Source organism: Stegodyphus dumicola, chromosome 3 (assembly GCF_044657685.1).
Source record: "Stegodyphus dumicola isolate Sdum_Otavi_A_Nest chromosome 3, ASM4465768v1".
NCBI lineage: Eukaryota > Metazoa > Arthropoda > Arachnida > Araneae > Eresidae > Stegodyphus > Stegodyphus dumicola.
In genome coordinates this window covers 69,979,175-70,000,690 of record NC_140770.1, presented here as the reverse complement: position 1 = coordinate 70,000,690, position 21,516 = coordinate 69,979,175, and the positions used below count along the sequence as shown (strand labels likewise).

Sequence of the window (21,516 nt, the reverse complement as noted above, 5' to 3'; positions counted from 1 at the left end):
TGTAAAAGAAAGCCTACTGCTTGGTAATTAAGCTCAGAGGTTGCAGCCACAACAGAAACTGTGTATCATGACATTTTATAGAGAATGCTTAATGAAAATGCCCTTTACACCAGAAAACAAAGGGTATTTGTTTCACCCTCTTCCCAACCAACTTCTTAATTGGCACAAAGAACATCAGAACTCGAGTGAACACCAGTGGTTCCATGGTCTCTTTGAGGAGTCTCAATTTCGTTTAACATCTGATTCTCAGTATGCTTACATCTAGAGGGAGCCAAGCACGTGAAATTTCCCTTCAAACATAATGGAATGTGACCAATTTGGTACTGCAGGTATGATGAGGAATACAGATCGATGGATCTTTACACATTTCCAACAACGAATCTCTGATTAGCCTAAGCTCTCATGGGGAAAGTCTTAGAATTTTATGTAAGAAGATTCTCATAGATCTGACTTTTTATTTATGATGCTCGTCAACATCGAATGAATTTCACTTACAGATTTCTTGAAAGTTAAAACACTGAATGCATACAAAGGCTAGCAAAATTTCTTTATCTTAACCTAATATAGAAATTACGGGACTACCTTTGTAAAACAGTCGCAAAGACATCCTCCTTTTAGCTATGTATATGCTATGAAGACTACATCGCTGAAGTATTGAAACTTAATTCCCCAAACTGTGATTAATGTTACCACCAGCATGAAAACATGTCATAACACATATGCACAAATCAAAGATCATATTCCATATTAAATTCAAAAGCTTCAATATTTTTCTTGTTTTTGTTTTATTTCCTAAACTCACCTTGCAACATATAATTTTTTTTTTTTTTTTTTTTGTTGTTGTTGTTGTTGTTTGTTTGTTTCTTTTGTTTCTTGCTACAGTTTTATATTGTATGCAGGGTTCTTTATTTTTGCCTTTGTATTTATGTGTCATGATGTGACGTATCATTCCACATGAATTCTTAAAATTACAGTTCATAGTTTCTAACAAATCCATGATTTCATGAATGTAAAAATAATTTTGGACATGAGTGTATAACATTAATGATGTTATATCAGAAGCAGTCTAAGCATTTAACACTAAATAAGCATTAAAATAATCATTTATATGAAAAAACAAAGGCACATATATCTTTTTGAGCACATCTTATTTGGATAAGAATGATCATTTGAAAGGTTTCTCATATTTATTTAGAACATATCCAGGGCTCTATGGTTATTTTACACTATTACAAAAAAATAAACGTGTTAATTCAAGAAAAATATACATTAGAAAGAATAAATAAAAAAAGAACATTTACACACCAGGGGCGAATAAACTGCTGTAACATAGGGGCGACATCCACAGGGCATACATAACCGAGGCGCCCAATTGTTATGGCTATGTACCAAGGATGCAGAACAAGATGAGACGGGGTGCAAAAAAGGGAGAAAAAAAGCCAAGAACAACTCATAAACAAACGTACAAGGCAAAAAATATGGATAAATAGCAATTACATAATTTATTTAAAAATAAATATAATGGATAAATAATTTTAACCATGCACCCTGCAACGTCATGAAGAGGTTTTTAACATACTACTTAAATATGTAAAAATTTTCATATGAGCCAGCACTTCTTTACCTTTTTTTTTTAATTATGAATAAAAAAATAACAGCTTACAAACTGCACATTTTCGAATTATAATACACTTTAAAAAAAAAAAGAAAGAAAGAAAGAAAAAGAGAGGAAAAAAAGGCTGAAATAATGTATTATTCATAGAATATTCTTAAATAAATTTTGAAAATATAGTTTTAAAAGTACAAAACTTTGTAGAATGGACACCAGTCATAGCTAATTGATTTAAAATACATATCAAAATAATATTTCACATAAAATAAAAGTAATATTCTTTAAGCATACTTCCGTGCTTTAATGCTTTAACACATTTTAATATAGATTGCTTAAAAATGATGTTGATTTTGTTAAATTCAATAAAATAAAAACATCCTTATTAGTATTTCAAAAGCTTTAATTACATAATTTTGAAGTTGCATACAATTTTCTAATTCTCAAGTAAAAATTATATATTATCTGATAGTAAAAAATTACCATACAGAGGAGAGTAAAATGGGTTATTTAATTAATGCAAAGCACACTGTTATCTACCTAGGGAAAGATATGTTTTCCTTGAGACTTCTGAAAGAAAACTGGTCTATATTTACAGTGCACACACAAAAACCAAAAAACTCAATGCAGCCAGCTCATTCAATGTTTGTTAAGAACAGAAACTAGGCTAGCTACTCCCAAAGTGATGCAGCAGTAGATCAGGACAGAATTTTGGTATGGCACAAAATAATTTGAGGTTTGTACTTGCTTTCTTATATATATATTTACTTACAATAATTAAATAACTGTTGAAATTTTATATTTTTTTACTTGCTTGTTTTTACTTGCTTTCTTATATACAGTCAAAAGTCGTTAATTCGGACACCCATAATCCGGACCTCAAAGCTAAAAACTTTCTGCGCATGCGCCGTGTTGACACATGCGCATAGGCGTTTACGCGTGCGGGTAAGACCTTTTTGACTGCGCATATGCGCGTGCGCTAGCGAAGAATACGTTTTCGCATGCGCATTTAATGTACAACGGATGGTATAAGCTAAAATTATCTAATTATCTATTTCAGTTAATGTTGATGATTGCGTTGTTCCTTAATCTTCGAATTGGATCCGGCTTATTATTTTTTGCAGGCTGTAAGAGCAATTTTATAAAAGTAAACTTGAACTTTCAATTATGTCAAATAGAATTTCCGATGCTGGAGCTCCCAAAGGATCTACAAAGCGAAAGTTTGTTTCGATGTCCATCAAACAAAAAGTGGAATTGCTGCAAAAAATGGATAAAGACATGAAGTGACAGGAAGTGAGGTGACAGAGAGGTTAGTGAAAACGAAAAAATTTCGATTGACAAGTTAGTCGGTATTCTCGGCACAGCAATTACGGGACTTGAACAGCGGAACTTCGTAACTGAACAAGAAATTATGTCTGTTTATAGAATTAAAGAGAAAGTATTATCACATAAAATGAAGCAACTTAAACGACTTACATTGAAAGAAATGTTTAATAAAGTAAACAAATAAATATTAAGCTTTTTTCTTGTAAATTTTGATACCCTTTAGATCATAATTGTTCTTTATTTCATAAATTACGGTTTCATATTTTTATTTTATGCATGCCATCTTACGAGATTTAAACTTATCATCTATAATCCGGAATCGCCGAAGTCCCAACGAGTCCAGATTAACGACTTTTGACTGTATATATTTACTTAATTAAATAACTGTAGAAATTTTACATTTTTTACTTGCTTGTTTTTACTTTCTTTCTTATATATATATATTTACTTACAATAATTAAATAACTGTTGAAATTTTATATTTTTTCTACGAGTGCATTACTTTTTCAAGACAATATTCATTTGCTCTCCCTCCATAAAACTTAGTCCAGTTTCACAGGTTCGGCCCTACAAATTTTGCTTTGCAGCATAACAGCATATTTTGGCACGTCCTCTGTCAATGAACTGTATGTTAATTGTATATTTTTACCCAATAGAATTTCATCGTCCTCTGAAAATGCACATGTGGCACTAGTAACATAACCCTGCCTGACTGGCCATATTTTCATTCAGAGAATATCCCCCTTGTAAGAAATCAAATTTCCAGAATTTAGGAAAATGCCGGGGGGGGGGCATTGCACTAAAGTGAAAAAAGACAACATAAGCTTGCTGTAAGTATTTAGAGATTATATAAGCTGTTTCATACAGAACATAGGAGTAAAGACAGATCACTGCTAATTGTAATTCTAAAAGCTTATAGTTAGCAGTTATTACCTCTGAGCTGTTGTTGCTCCATCCGCATACTTTTATCATTACTTTGCTTATCATTTTATAATTTATGTTAATTTGGAATGATGAAATTTAAAAAGTATAATTGCAAATTCTAAAAAGGCTACTGATGAATTTACGAGAAGTGAAAATTGCCTAAAAAATTATAAATAAATAAATACTGAACTTTTCTTTACAAAATAAATATTTTAGAAATACTTAAACTGAGTAATTATTTTCATATAGAAATTTGATAAGTGAAGAGTTTTGATAAACCAAACTGTACACCGCAAAATTCAAAATCAACGTCAATTTTTCATGGTAACTTAACTTTTCATTGTTTAACCCTTTTACAGGCGGTGGTAAATATCTTACCACTAAGCAATTTGTTTTCTAGCAGCATACGGAAAATTATTTACCAGCGCCTGATATCAGGAATTTTCCTTTGGAACCAGAGCTTCACATTTTCTGTAATAGTTGGCTGTAGAGGCCACGTAAACCGCAACATTTCTGCATTCACGTACTCTTTTCTTATTTTATTGTGTATTGATATATAAAAATACGTTAAAAGCTATATATTCATATATTTTGTATCTTAAAGGTTTGAAAGCTAAATTGTATTAGGCATTTAAAAAATATAGCGAAATATTTTGTTTTATACATATTTGAATTTGGTGGTAAAATATTTACCATGGCACGGTTAGTGATTTTAGAGGTGGTAAATAATTTACCACTGCCTGATCAAAACACTGTTTTACTAATATGTTTTGCTTTAGAAATAGCATTTTGTTTGGCATGGTACTTGATTTCTTTGTATATCTAATACTTTTATATTAGCATTTCAGTAATTAATTATTTCTAATATTAATTATTATAAATATTATGGAGAATATTTTAGCGTTTATTTAGGATTACATAAATATTTATGTATTTAGAAATTAGAATTAAATATTACTTTAGAATGCTATAAAGGTAATATTTTGATCAGTATGTTCAAGTGATTTCAAAATATAAGTAACTAATTAAATGTAATGAATATTATTTTAGGTAAACGCATTGAAGAAAAAGAAAATCACCGAGGAAGCTGTAGAGCTTTACTTTGCACTGCCTTCAAATCCTGAATATTCTGAAAAAGGACTCCCTCACGCAAGAAGAACTGCAGGCTTTTTAGGAAATCCTAATTATGAAGGGGATCAATAAATTGCCTTAGTTTTGTACTGGTCTTCTGACTCTTTTTTTCAATAATCAAGAAATCTCGTCAATTATGCCAGCAAAGAGATTAAAAAAATATCCTTTCAAATTTGCATATCAATGGCAATCTTGCCATTGATATGCAAATTTGAAAGGATATTTTTTTCAAATTTCAAATTTCTTTCAAATTTGCATATCAATGGCAATCTTGCCATTGATATGCAAATTTGAAAGGATATTTTTTTATATCCCTTGAAACGAGCCAGAATTTGACAAATTAGAGTAAATGCGTTCTTTGATCACCCATTTAGATAAAAATTCAAGAAAAATATTCAGACTTCAATCTATTGATGAAAAATTGGTAAAATTCAAAGGAAGGTCCACAATGAAGCAATATATGCCAGGGAAGCCTGTAAAAAGAGTTTATAAGATTTGGGATAGATCAAATGCATCAATTGGTTACCTATATCAATCTGAAGTTTACACTGGGAAAAAGACTTGAATTTAGGTTGAGAGTAGCTCGCAGCCTAATTGGAGGCTTCTCTAGTAAAAAACGAAAACTGCAATCAAACTGAGCATCAGCGAAAAAGGAAAATGCTATTCCAAGGGGAAATCTGAACAACTAATGTTAGAACACACATGCCAGTCAGAGGAGAAAGTTAGAGAAGGTGCAAGTATTGCAGCACAAAAGTAAATCAGAAACGTACCAATGTGTTATGTTCAACATGTCATGTACCATTCTGTGCTGATTCATGTTATAAATAAAAATAAAAATTAAAATCAGTAGAAGTAGTGCATTTGGTTATATTTATATCTGTAATCAATTTTATATTCATCATTGATTTTATATTATATGTATATTTAAATAATCAAGAATAAATAGTTTTCATCAAAAATACATGTTTATTTGTGATATTTTTGTAATTATGATTTTTTTCTTTTGCACAACTCGGTAAAACACCATTGCTTATACCGAGCGGTGGTAAATATGTTACCACCCCTTTTATAAACAACAACAACAACAGAATTCTCAAAATAGTATTTTTGGTCATAAACGAGCTACTTTTCCCTAATAGTTGCATAAAATATGAATTTGGAAAATAAATGGCCTGGGCCCGATAAAGGGTTAACTTTTACTCTCTCTTCAGTTTTATATTTATATTGGGGATTTGTGTATATAAATTACTAATCCTGTTTACAACAGATAAATTTTGGATCTCATTCCACAGAGACTAATTATAAAAAATAAAATTCTTATTTTTTAATTAAATGATAAAGGAAGCAGAAAGTAGACCTCTACATGGAAAAACACTCACACAAACAGTTTCACAGTACATTTTTTCGAAGACAAGACTTTTTCATTTACACTTAATATTTAAAATTCCTTTATACTGATTCACACAAGGACACTTTATAAGTCTAGTACATAATTCCCCTCATTCAAATCTCCTCCAAATCCATCGATACCATTCTCATTTTCGTACGACTTAACTTCGCCGAGATATTAAGTAAAAACTGTGGAAACATTCATTTCCGCGCTCATTTTTCTGAGTGGCAACAATAAACTATCGGCGACATACACTTTAGCCGCTTATATATATAGATAAAGTTTGTTGTTTGCCAATTTTTTCACCTCCAAAAAAATGCTAATTTTTCTACACTAAAAGTCATAATCGTAAGTTTCTAGTGTTTCCTTTCGATTCTAAATGGCAGTACCACCCTATGAATACTCAATATTTTGCAGTTATGAAATTAATATACCTCATTACAAGGTATCATGTTTGAGGATTGATAAATTCTATTGCAGGGAAAGAAAAAATTCAAAATTTTCAAATACATGATGTACGCATGCTGAATCTTATATATTTACTTTATTTCAGTCAGAAGTGATAATTAACAGAAAATTATTTATATGATTTTAAAACCGGTACACTGAGCTTACCACGCCAATATATGGCAGCACCAGTCTTCTCCTTTTCCATTCTGTGACAGAACAGAATTTCTTTATATTATAACAATTTATGATGTAATAATTTTTTATAATTAATTTAGAAGTTGTTTAGGATTCAATATTATGTTCATGAAGGGATGGAGAGTTTACTGACCCAGTAGCATCTCCGTTCTGCGGGCTTTACGCTTCACGCACGCACAATACACATTTTTTCAGGATGGCAACCTTCGTCGATTGGCGACGAATGTAGACTTCAATAAATTGCTACGAAGTGTGTGTGCGCTGTGTTTTTTAACCATATACAAAAAAATGAATGTTTAAAAATATTCATATTCCAAAAGCTAAATATTCATTGCTGTTTGCATTAATTGCTGATTTGTTATTCAGATAAACCCAGAAATGTGGAATTATTTACTCGAGACTTAAAAGCTTATGCAGAATGTACTTTGTATGTTGTACTTTGTTGACGTGTTGATGTTTTTGAATTGCTTTAAACTAATACTGTAGGTTTATATAAAATATTTCTAAGGCCCGTTTGGGATGCAAACTAGAATTTATCCAAAAGTTGAAAAGGAGCCCCTAGGAAGCCAAAAGGGTTGAAAATTGAAATAAGAGCTTTGAGGTGTATCAAATAATAAAATTGTTTAACGACGTTTCTTCCTGAACAAAAAGATATATTACAACCTATATTTAAAAAAAAGGGACTCTTACGGTACTCGGTAATCTAAAGTGAGTGTGCGTGGAGGGAGGCAATTCTTGGTAACATAGCATGAACCACAGTTTTTTTACATATTATCTAAAGCATAAAATATAACTTCAAGAATGCAACATATTTTCTTATCTGAGTCGTAGTGTTTCATTTTTAAATTCTTTTTATTTTTCGGCTGAGTTATATCTCCTTGTAATATTATACTAGTTCAGTTACAGCATGATACGATTTATGCATGCAGTGTTATATTTGCTATTTTTTTTTATATAAAATAATAATATTGAATTTAAATCAAGTTCAAAAGCTTTTTACCCATATTTTACATAAGTATGTTCAGCTGGGTTGCATCATCAAAGTGAATAAAAACATAATTTTATTTTTTAAATTCTAAATTTCTCCCAAAATTTTAAAAGTTTTAGTCTTCAGACTTACATAACTAGATTCAAGCACCCATCTCTACAGATGCACATCAAAAGTACGCAAAATTAATTAAAAAAATAAAAATTAACAATTGGCAGGTACCAAGAAAAAAATGTCTTAGAGGGGCGCCGCTATAAAATATACTCTCAAAATTTAGGATTTTAATTAAATTTAGGTTTCTTTTAAGTCTCAATTTTGTGTCTTTAGGGTCCATAAGTTATAGTTCATGCAAAATTTTACCATAATTTAAATAATTTTATATATCGCCCCTTAAGAGGTTAATATAAGAATAATCAAATGCTAAAAAGATCTGCATACGGCTCAGCCTCTTTGTTACTGATCCAGTTAAAAAGTAATGACCTATGCTATGCAGCATGTTTGTGACAAATACAGCTACTGATTTTGTTTTAATTATTCATCCTAGATATGCATTTTTAACAGAAAATTTTATTTAAATAAGGTAGAGAATTTTATACAATAATTTTATAATGCTATTCTTCCTACACATATACTTCTTCTATAAAACTCTCTGAAAATTCATTATTTTCAGGAACTATGCAACTGGAAGTGCCTTCCTAGACTCAACAGTTTAAAAAATAAAATTTGCAGACACCTTTCATGAATATCTATTAATACTTTATACTAAAGTTCAATGGTTTTTAACACTTAAAAAAAAGTACCTTATAAAAAATTTTGTAAATTTCTGTACTCATATATTAAAGATGTCCTTAGTTTTATTTTGATTTTTTATGACATAATGCAAAACTAAAGCTTTCCATTTTTTCAGGTAAGACACAGCATTATTTTACAGTTCATTTCCTTGAGGGGGGAATCATTATTTCAAAGTGATAATTTTTTTAATTTCAAAGGGGAGAAATATACGAGGAAGAAATGGAAATGTAGCAGAGAAAAAATGATTTGGACGACAACAACAGAAAAAAAAAAAAAAAGGATTAAGTGACGATTTAATTTCAATGCTTTCATTAGTCAACCAAGTAGTTCTTAAACTGACAGTGTGAGGTAACTTTCAATAAAACGGTGCAATAATTTTTTACAAACTCAGATTTCACGTTTAAAAATTTTAACAATTAAAAAAAATGACATTAAAAATAGCTATGAATGACAACATATAATACACAGCAGTTAATTCTGTTGTGAGGATTCAGCAAGCATCTGGCAGTCATCTGCCCATCATGTGATTTTCAGTAATGAATGGCATACCAACATGCCCAGCTGCTTTCGATTCATCATTAAAAACAGGATCATAACTATTGTAGTTTTGCCTGCACTCAAGAAAAAGTTGCCTATATACCAACTTGTTCGTATCTTTTATTTTCAAATTGTTCGAAAACATCAAGAAGCTGAAATTGAACATTCTCTCTGGGTGCTCAAATGGGTTATCTGATAGTCTTCAATTAGTGAGGTAACCTTCAGAGAGAATTAAGGCGTACAAGAAGGTTGAGCTGTAAACAGATGCTCACAGACATCACTTAACAAAACCTGCTTACAAGGAAGATCAGGTTATGGAAATATTAATAGCAAGCAGACAACTGCTCACTCCTTGAGTGATGGTTCATAATAGTTAACATTATAAGCTTTGAACTGGAACAATTTTGCGAATTCAACAAATCTGCAGCATCTAATGATTAACAGGATCCAGTCTCAAAAGCACATAAGGCAACGCCAATCCAAAGGCAAGTGAGTCTTAGTCTGATTGATCTAAAGCAGATAATGGCTTTGTTAACCCTTTGCGGCTCAGTGTTCCACTACATGGAACACCCAAATTGAATCGCTTCTGAAACCTTTAAATTTAACCGTAAATAGATAAAAATGCCTTTAGAATATACTTTGAACTTTTCTTTTTAAACAGTAGATAGCAGCATTTCACAAGGAGACACAGAATTTTCATTTATTATGTGTTATTAAAATCCACTTTTTTTCAAGTAATTTTCTCTATTTTTTTAATGATATAAAAAATTTTATTTAAAAAAAAATTAGGCATAATTTTGCTGGCTGTACTCCAAATTATTTGTTCTATATTTTTTTTAATCTTTCATACAAAAACCATACGCAGAATTATTGAATGAAACCGGGTGTTCCATTAGCGGGAACACTGCGCCTTTAGTGATCTCATGCTGTTACGAATTGGAACATCTGTGCTTAGGAGAGAAACTCCGTTGTTTACGTTTTCTGTTTCCGTTGTTTTTTTTTGGGGGGGAATGAATTCAAACAAAGCAGTGTTGAGGGGTGAGGTGTGTTTTGTGTTATAAAAGCCCTAATATTGGCATCTCAAATTTTTTGGGAGTAGTTTTTAGGCGGGAATTTTATTAGTAGCTTTACTCATCTTTACTTAGACGCGCGAATTTTTTGCTGTCGCATTTTAGTCTCATTCACATTTATTTTCAATAATTGTGTAGATATTTTTCATGTATGTATATATTATAGGCTTGTTTTTCTTTATTGTTAATATTAATTGTAGTTAATTTTTTTTATCATTAATTTTCCATAAATGGCGCGGAGAGGTCTAACTCTTTCCAAAAATTCGTAAATATTTTTGTATATAGAACTTGTGTATATAGATATTTATCTCATTTATCCGCATATATTCAAGAATATTGTGTATATCCAGGAAACCATGTATACAGCCATAATACAGAGTTTTTTCATTCTTATACAAACGCTTCTACTCATTTTCCTGCTTCACTGCAATGCTCGCTTACTCGCACTTTTAAAAGCTCTGGTGGCACAGTGTTCCACCTCATGGAACACCCACAGAATTAAAATGGTAAGTGCAATTTTTACAAAATTTTACCTATATAGTCCTTTAGGACTAAATAGACTGCATACAACTTTTTTTGTTGAAATTCCGACGTTAACGTATAGTGCGCCGCAAAGGGTTAATGCACAGCGTTGAGTCACATTATGCACCCCAGGTGATATTTGCTAATACTTTTAGAATAATTAATATTTTAAAATACCCCTTCCTCAGGTATTGCACATACAAGCTTTTGATCGAATACCAACCTTAAAAATTTTGAGTATAACTAGAATTTGAGAACTTTTAAGATGAAGCTGTGGCTCAGAACGGACACTTCACGTCCTACAGAAGAGCATACAAACAGTCTTCTTTTCTGAAAACATAAATTCATGTTTCCAAGACTATAGCTGGATCCTATTAAGAGTAGTCTGGAATTGTCGCTCCACATACCTTCATACATGCTTCTTGGCAACTTATAAGGAGATCATCATCAATATATAATGAATCTGAAAGAGCTGGAAGAAGTCTTTTCAAAAACGAATTTATTTTTAAACTAAAAAATGAACTAAGAACACAGCCTCAAAGCACACCCTCTTCTTATACAAAAATATCTGGAAAAATTGAGCTAACCCATACTTGAAAATTAGTTGCCTTGAAAAAATTCTGAATGAAAACAGGCAGGATACTACACATGCCCCAAGCGTTAATATCATGCAAAATGACTTAACTCCACACTTTATTGTAAGCCTCTTCTATGTCAAAAAAAGACAGTTTCTTTTGACAAATGCTTTACAAATAGAAGAGTATATTGATGATTGTGCTACCTCTACAGAAATCATTCAGATATGACAAGATTATGTTGCTCTTTACATTTCTGGCCTTGTAACAGTAAGTGTTGCTAGGCAATCGCAATGATTCCAATCGAAAGTTTGATTATTTTTAACCCATAACTTCTTCAAAAGGTTTTGGCATTTTAGTGTGATTTATGTTGTTTATAGTAAACTGAAAAATTCGTCACGGCAAAAAATAGAATTGACTCACGAACATTTTTGTACAATTATTTTTCATAACTTTCAAAGTAGATTATCAAAACTAGAATGCTTCAATGAACTTAATTCTTTAACATAAAGCCCCACCCTACAGCACTGTAAAAACCTGGTATAACAAATTCAATCGTGGTTGACATTCGTTTGAAGACTAATTCTGTGAAGGTCATCCAAAATTGGTTGTTGTGCCAGAAAATATTGATGCCATGAGTGAACTGATAAAGCAAGATAGTCATGTGACATATTGTGAGATTGAGGAATCTTTGGGTGTTAGTACCACAAGCATCAAAAAGATATCACATGAACATTCGGCTGTAAAAAAAGATTTGTTCACATAAGATCCTGCATGATCCGACAAATACTCTAAAGAAGGCTCGTGTCGATTGGTGCAAGGAAACGTTGGAAAAATACATTCAAGGTGCATGTACAACACCTACACAGAATACAAATCATGGATCTATGCATATGAGTCCAAAACAAAACAGAAGTTGACTGTACGGGCCTCCCAAGTTGAGTCAAATCTAACAAAAGTTGCTCACAGAAGAAGTAATCAAAGCAAATGGTTACCTATTTCTTCGGCATTACCAGACATGTGGTGACTTGGAAACAAAATAACTGCTGCTGGACGGTGGATCCCCTTCCACTTTGTAGGCATCAGCCTGCTTGGTTATACCTCAGGAGCCTGCACAGTGTTGTTCACTGGTGTTAGAGTAAATCCATTCCAAATGGTACATGACCATTTGTTTCCCAGAAATCATCGAAAAAATTTGGAGGAAAAAAGAAAAACAAAAGAGGCAAATCATTCCTCATCAGGACAATGCAAGCTCTTGCATATCAGCTCAAACAAAGGATTTCTGACAGGCAAAATATTAAATTTATGGGTAATGTGCTACAGCCCTGATTTAACACCCAATGACTTTTCTTAATTCCCGCACATCAAAAATAAATTCGTAGTCAGCGATCTGCGACACCAAAGAAGCAGCTGATACTTTCAAAATGCATGTTTTGGGATTACCTCAATCGGAGTAGAAAAAGTGCTTCAAAATGGGTTCAAATGCATGCAAAAGTATATTGATCTTCATGGAGAATATTTTGAAAAACAATAAAACCAATTTTCGATCATAAACATTTGTTTTTTCATTATTAGGTCAGAAATATAAATAGCAACCCTCATATTAGGCAGCAGTTTACCATTTTTTCAAACACCTTGCAAACACAACTGGTAAGGGCTACTGGCCGATACTTAGAAGGATTTTTTGGTGTCTTTCCTTGTCTTAACTATGGGAGTGACTACAGCTTTCTCTCAGGCACTGGGAAACGTGTGCTCCTTGCCCACTCGATTGTAAAGAGCAAAAAAGGCAGCCAATGACTTAAAGGAAAGCTGCTTCAGCATTTCCATAACTGGCACCATCTGGACCTCGAGTAGATCTATGTGTTTGCAACAAAGCTCTCTTTAGCTCAGGCATGCTGAAAATCACCATTTGATGGCTTTGAAATGGCAGTACAATTTCAATGCAATTGCAATTTCTGCCATGTTGCTAATCACCTGGCCATATTCTTCCTGAAGGGAAAGTGAGTGGTCTTTATATTTCATTTCTTTTCCTATTCTTTCCTATACTAATTTACTCGCAACAGAGGATGTTATTGAAGACACACTAGAGATCCACGGACCTTTCTGGCTCTGCCATCTTACTTGTCTTGCATTTGCTTCGACTTTCTTGAAGGCAATAAAATTTGACAGTGTGAAAATCTCACTAACTTTTTTTCTGTTGCTTCAGTTTCATGGCAATTACGAAAATTTGTCACTGATCTGTGATGGAAAAATCCTGATTGGCTCTACCTAAAATGAAACGTTCAGGTCTGATGAGTCGCAGTACTAAGTTTCCAAGCCCTATAAACAAGATGCAAATCGGAACATGATCCCCATCAAAAGAATCCTTTTCAACACTAAATGAGCAAAGTTGTTGAAGTAAAGGCTAACAAATGGTAAGACTTATGGCAAGAAAGCTTGTAGTGGGCTGATGGAAGTAAGTAGGTTGACCATTATTTAGCAAGTATATTGAGTGATCCTAAATTAGCTTTTTAATTTGTCTATCTCATGAATTTAGATCCTTAATTCCCCAGATAGGGCTGTGAGAATGCATCATTCAGGGCAGGTAGACTGAAACCAAAATATGAAAATTTATTTAAATAGAGACAGCTTGGAGGCATGTTATCAAACAAAGAGTATTTGGCGGATAGTCAAATGAGGCAAAGAGACCTCCACTGACACATTCACCTACTACAGTACAAAGTCCATAATCCGGACGTCCATTATCCAGAATAATCTATAATCCAGACCTCAAAGCCACAAACTTACGCATGTATGTAATGCATTTACGCATACTTTTTAATGTGCATAAAGCATTTATCCATGCGCACTTCTGATAGTGAAGAAAGCGACAGAGAGGTTATTGAAATGAAAAAACTTCGATTGAGAAGTTAGTCGGTATTCTCGACACAGCAATTACAGGACTTGCATAGTGGAACTTTGTAACTTAACAAGAAATTATGTCTGTTTATAGAATTAAAGAGAAAGCATTAGCACAAAAAACAAAGCAACTTAAACAACTTACATTGAAAGAAATGTTTAATATAGTAAAATAAATATTTTTTTTTTGGGGGGGGGGGTAAATTTTGATACCTTTTGGATCATTATTGCTCTTTATTTCATGAATTATGGTTTCATATTTTTAATTGTATAATTTCTGCATGCCATCTTACCAGATTTAAATTGATGATTTATAATCCGGAAAAACCCCTAATCTGGAATCATCAAAGTCCCGACAAGTCCGGATTACGGACTTTGTACTGTATATTATATTAACTCATGGTTTCTTGCTTCAACCAACAAGCACACAGGATGGTGGACATTGATCATATGTTTAATGCTTATCAATCATATGGCTAATGTCAACATTTTGGACATAGAAAATATGGCTGATGCCAAAATTCGGTGGAAGCTGTGAACAATTATATGAGATAAGAGTATCCATTACATTTGACGTTTACTCTTCCAGTGCTGTTTTTTGGCTTTCCTTGGTAGATGTTTAGGGATATCTAACCGTAAGAAGGCTTAGGGATATCTAACCCTAAGAGGGTGTTTAGGAATACCTAACCCTCTTCAATATCTCTATATCTGAATTGAGGGAATCAGATATCATGCCCTCTACTGAATTATTTCAGTTTATTGTTTTTAAGGGACTTTTTTTTGTTTTGTTTTGCGCTACTAGTATTAAAAATATTCATTGAATTGAACAATTGAAGCATTTAGCTATCGTCAGTCGTGATACGTCATCAGTTGCGATCGATTTTACTATTTTGGTATTCAATTGAAACACTATAATCTCTCTGAGCTCGCGACCGATCATTCTCGTAGCGATCACTAAGAATGCATCATTCCGCGGCAAAAAAAGATTGAATCACTATGGCGGCTGTGTTGTTTGCGCTTTAACGAGGACAGAATTCAAGTGTGAAAAAATAAAGAAGGAAAATGCTTTAGATCTAATGAGTGAGCAGCAATTTATACCAAAGTATAGGATGTACATTGATTTAGCAGTGCATTGTTTACATTTGTGTTGATGGATTGCGACCTAATTCTGAGAAATATGTGTGGATGCACTGCATCAAATCATTCATATCGTTTCAGAAATAACTTTAGTATGTTCTGTTTCCCGAGAAATGAAGAAATACGAAGAAAATGGGTACTTAATTCTTGTCTATCAGAATGGATTAAGTGTTCATGTTTCAGTGAAACGTGCATTATCATTTAAATATTGCTAATTACTGACAAATTGATTTATATGTACAAAATGAATATCAGAATGTGTCTGTGTAGTCAATACACACATACCGATGGTGATAAGTAGATACTGATACTAGAGGCACCAATAATAAATCTGTTTTGGCATTCACTGCTAAAGTTTTTAATGAAAAACTTATTACTGATGTAAAAGAATGAAAAAATGATATTTACTTCCTAACCAGTGTCAAATGATATTGCAATAACTTAAAAAGCTTCTTGTTATTTCTTAAGTTGCACAACCTGTTTTCATATTTTCTTGTTATCTTTATGTTTTACTTTTCTATGTTATCAAATAAATATATAAGGTATGTTTCTAATTAAAAATTCTTCCTTTCATAGCAATATTATATACCATGATGTAATATATGTTGGCATTTATTATATAGTTATGAACATTATTAATTATAGAGTTTTATGTATTTATTAAATATATGCAATTTATATCATTATGTGTTATATAACTTTCCTTTTAGAATATATTACATTGTATTTTTTGAGTTATTAATAGAACTAGGTACATTTTTCTTTTCTTTTGCTTTAAAAGGTCTTTTGAACCACCTTTTTTCAATAAGCATGTAAAACTTACTTGAGCTATATGTTTCACATGTATGCGATATACGTGAATGGAATGCGTCTTTTAGATTAGCTGTTTTCATAAAGGAATTAAAATAAAATGATACCATTTGAAGACTTTTCGTGGATAAAACTTTGAAACAGTAGTGCTAAAAAGCTAAAGAGGGCACACCAAACCTGAACTGCAACCGTAAAGAATGGTTACAAGGAGTCAGCCTGCACATCTAGTAGCTCTATCATTGGTTATTTTGAAACCAACGAAACTTCCAACCACGTGATAAACAGCATTGTGCATCAAGTAACCTCTGGCAACCCCTACGAGTTCGAGTTCGTCTGGTAGGGAAGTGTTTCAAATGAATACGAAAAATCACTCGTTTTCAAAAGTGATTGCTAATGCTGGACGCAACGATCGCTGATTGAGTGATCATCGCTATTTCAATTGAATGAGGCCTTAAAAGTGTTGGTTCTCTCTCCTATTGTTATTACTGGTTCATGGCTTTTGGATAATTCTGATTCTTGGCTTATAATGGAATTCTAGACATACTGAAAGAGGTTTAGATAACAATAGATAAACTTGATTTTACAGCACTGCTGAAGGACATATTTGTTCGTGGCTGTAAACTTTTAACTATCTTCCTGGCTATCTTCAGCATATGATATATTCCTTTTCACTTTGATAGCCTGAATTTCCCTGACTTCCATTTTGGGCATGACCATGAAAATGCTGCAAGTTCAGCCTTGCAATTCATGCACAATGGTTCAGAGATGCAACTCTCACTATTGTGACCAAGGAGTATTAGGTGCATATCAGGTTGCCACAAAACATCTCAGAATGGCCAAAACAAGCATAACATGTGGTTTGGAATATACGGTCTCACAGAACAATTAATCTCAAGTGAGGTTGACAAGCAAAGACTGTCAACATATCTGCATGCAGCTTGGCCAAATTACTATTGCTGTGTCCTGCAATGACTTAATTGAAATATGTGAATTTTGTATGTGCACCCCACTCAGTAAAGCCTCTTGATGCCCACAAAGGCTCAACTCCCAGAACTAATGCCGTGGAGGACTTTCCAAGATGTGCTCTATCACTAGTAGATTCGAGTTGTGTGCAGCCTGAATGCTCTGCAAACATAAAAAAGCTACCTAGTTGATCCTAACAGTAGCATTGGGACAAGCCCATGCAATCAGCCCAAAGTTATACAGAGTAACCACATATTACAGATATCAAGTCTGATTGATCCTGGTCTAACATCAACGAGGTAGCTTTTTCATGTTCATAGAATGAAACTGCATGCAACTTGAATCTGCCAGTGATGATGCACACCCTGTCTTACAACGGCTCCCTTTTTTATTTCACATGCATGAAATCTTACCTAGTGCTCTTAACAGCAGTCCGAAACTCACTACATCTTCCACGGTATTAGTGCTGGGAGGTGACCCTTTGTGGGCATCGAGAAATTTTTCTGCAAGGGACGTTGATACAAGAAGTGCATGTTTAAATTTTTATTACATCTCTCCTGGTAAGCTATGGCAGAGGGTCAAGCTGCTAACAAATGTTCTAAGAAAGCCTTCAACTGGGAACCTAAGGGGAGCACTAGGGATAAGTGAACAAACACACATGGTCCATATGAGGGTAACACAAGATAGCTAGTCTTAATATTCTTTGGTAGATCAGGCCAGTAGAAGGTCAGGATCCAGTTTTCATACTGATCAACTGACCTTCCTTGCACATCTTGATCCACCTGGCAGTAAAGACATTTTGATCGACTAGCTCGGAAATGAACCTTCTTCAGAAACAAACAGAAGGTTGACTTTGGAGATCAAGCGTCAACAAAAGTTTAGTGTTTTAAGTAGTGACACAGTAATAGTAGCTTGCCTAAGTTTGATTAGTTGCAGAAGGGAAACTGATTGGGTGACCAAAACTGTATGAATAAGCAAGTCTCCAGAAAAAAAGCACTTTATGTTTCTTGGCTTGCCAGTCTATGAATGCATACACTTGTTTATCAAGAAATGAGACTTCTGCATATTATCAGAAGTGTTAAATACACCAAGGAAACAAGGACAATTAGTTTTTAGGTTCAATGGCATTTACAGCTGTAATTATTCTCTTGGCAGCAGATGTATTGACAGTTTCAGTTTTTGTAGGATGGACTCGATTCATCTGTCAGTTGTTAAATCATACAGAGTGATACCATTGGAGTAGCTACATTTAATTTAGAAAAGATTCTTATCTGATGACCACACAGCCCACCGACAGAACACAGATTCATAACAACATAGTCCTACAAGATACCCGCATACAAAGGACCCCACAATCGACTTTCCCAAAAGCTTATCCTCGAACCACCGACACTAAGGTAGAGAGACCAGCTGATTGAGAGCTGTGAGGACACTCCATACCCCCCCATTCCTCTGAAGCAGAGTCAGAGAAGCATGTTGGGGGCAGTCGTACATCAAACTTCAATGACCAAAACCTTCCTTTCTAACAATATGTATGTGGGCAGTTATCTTGTCACTTGATCTCCAGGATTGTGACACCCGTCTAACCAAGATGATCCCCGGATAAAGTACTTTGAGATTGCCACTCTTGTACTTACAAATAGTCAGTCCCTGAGGGCAAGAAGAAGGTGATAATGGTAATACATGAATATATGAGAGATCATTCGCTTTCCAAATTCATAATCAAGAAACACAGAAGAGAAAATTTCTGGAATAATGAATGTAAATTATCAGTAACAATGGCTTGCATATTAGAAAGATGAATAAACAGAAGGTTTTTAGGTTACATGGCGATAAAACTTCAAATGAACTGCATACTGATAAATTTAACTTTAAGTTACTTTAAAGCAAGTTTGCATATTTCATAATCATTTAATGCATAATCCAGATAATTAAACTAGTTATATGACTTTGTTTCAGAATATATTAACTTCATACTACATTCTTATGTTAAAAACTTCTAGTCTAATTACACATGATTTTGAAATGTTTTTAAAGTTTTATAACGCGATAAGAATAATTAATTTGGATATAACCATGTTAATAAACTTGATAAGTAGCACTTATAGATTTAAAGTAAAAATAAATACAAATACAATGCATATTACTCATTACTTAAATCTCCCTAAAATATTCTGCAATCCTCTGTAATATTAATATAGTAATAGTTGTTCTAAAGCAGTTTAAAAGAAGCAGAAACAATCAGAAACATAATGCATAATCACTTGAAGTATGCAAGGGAGTTTTCACAATATAACTGATTAAAAGATGACAAAAATCATTCCTTAGCTTTCTTTTAAGAATATGTTATCATAATTTTCTTCAATGCATTTTCTATTCTTCTATTAGTGACTAAAAATTATGCTAGAACTTTATTTGAAAAGGATGATTTAAATTCACAATAAAAACTTGGAGAATTGGAGATGTAATAGAAAACCATGTGATATGATGAAAATCGACAGACTCCTGGTTTGTGGAAAGAAAAATTTATAAAAACTTTCTCAAAACTCACAGGGTGATAAACTTCTGCAAACAGGATTAACTCCAAAATAAAAGAGTTTCAAAATAAGAAAACAGGAAAAAAATTAAAATAAAATAAAAACATACAGCGAGTAAAGAAAAAGTGAGAGTAATTCGCGTGAGCAATATACCATCATAAGAACAAGAAGTTTCAAATAAGCAGAAACATTAAAATTAGATTTGTTGCATAAAATTAAAACTTTCTAAGAAAAAAATCAAATTATCAGCAAATTTAAGAAATTCAAAACTAAATCAAGCATTAAAGCACTAAATCCTCTTTGTTATCATCAAAAAGAGCAAAAGTATTGTCACAAATAACAATCAAAACAGGAAAAACATTTCTTGAGTTATTTAGACTTAGAATCATGTATATAAACATTTAAAAAAAACAAGGTTTAATAACTGTTATCAAACAGAATTTTATGCCAGTAATTTATTTTTAAGCAAAATAAAATAGCCAAAGCATTACATAGCAAAAATTGGTGAAAAGTACTAACATTTTCTATTATGATGAAACACATAAACGTCAAATATATATTATATATATGAAAATACAACTTGATTTCTTAAGAAAAGAATCATATTTAATGGAACTCAGCTGATCTAGTAAAAAGCTCAACAATTATGATCATGAACATAGTGTTGCTGTAATATTCATTTGCCATACTGCCTTTGGAAATGAAATCATTTCAACATTCTGGAGAATAAATGATTTGGGTAAATGGGATCATACAGCGATAATAAAGCCTGCCTATATAATTATTACAGACATGAAAATATATACTAAAAAGACAAAGGAAACTGCTTCCCACAGCTGAACCTCTTAAAAACATAAATCCATGTGATAAAAAACTATTTCAACATTTTGAAATTCTCAATATTTTAGACATTCTCCTCTTTCTAAACTATTTAAAAAAAATATATCAGAAGAATACTTTCAAAAATGTCATACAATGATAGTAAAATTAATTTTATTAATGCTGATTTTAATCATGCTATTTAAGTCCCAAACAAAAGAAAAACTTCAGGATCAGCTTAACTTGTACAGTTATTATTATCATTATTACTAACCATCTCTCTATGCTTGTTGAAAATTATCACAGTGACCAAAATTCTACCGAGGTGCTTTAGGCAGTGTTGCTCATTTTCTGCATGCAATATACAGTACACCAGAGAAAACTTTCTTAGCCAATACTAACACAGAAAAATGCTGCAAATAATAACTACCATTGAATACTGAATTTTTCAAATATATGAATTTTATTTTATTTTCAAAATTTGTGCACAACTGTTTTGATATTAAATATTAAACAGTGGCATCAAATGATTTAAAAACAAAGGTTGAATTATGAATTTCTTACAGCAAATGCATTTTGACATTCTACATATCATATATATAAACCACGCACTAAAATTAATATTTTTCATTTTTATCAACATTTTCAGTTCTACACGTTCTGGCTCAATTAACATAAATCAATAAATAAAAAGTGCCAAATATTTAAGAAAAGGACATTTCTTGTTCATAACAGTATAAGACAACGAAAAGTTTATCTTAATTAAATTTCTACTACAAATTTAAATAAAACAAACCAAAATTATGTTAAAAGGTAAAATTGCAAGGGTGCACAGTTTGAAAC

General features: G+C 32.4%; 1 protein-coding gene across 4 annotated transcripts in view; it reads right to left on the bottom strand.

Moving 5' to 3' along the window:
* Nucleotides 1-21,516, bottom strand: part of Tnpo (transportin 1) — a 149,559-nt gene that overhangs the window by 32,813 nt on the left and 95,230 nt on the right. For all 4 annotated transcript variants that reach the window (XM_085812990.1, XM_085812991.1, XM_085812989.1 and 1 more), the window contains exon 19: nucleotides 1,306-1,381. In XM_085812990.1, the coding sequence (XP_085669116.1) occupies nucleotides 1,306-1,381 (76 nt within the window). The remainder of the gene's footprint in view (nucleotides 1-1,305; nucleotides 1,382-21,516) is intronic.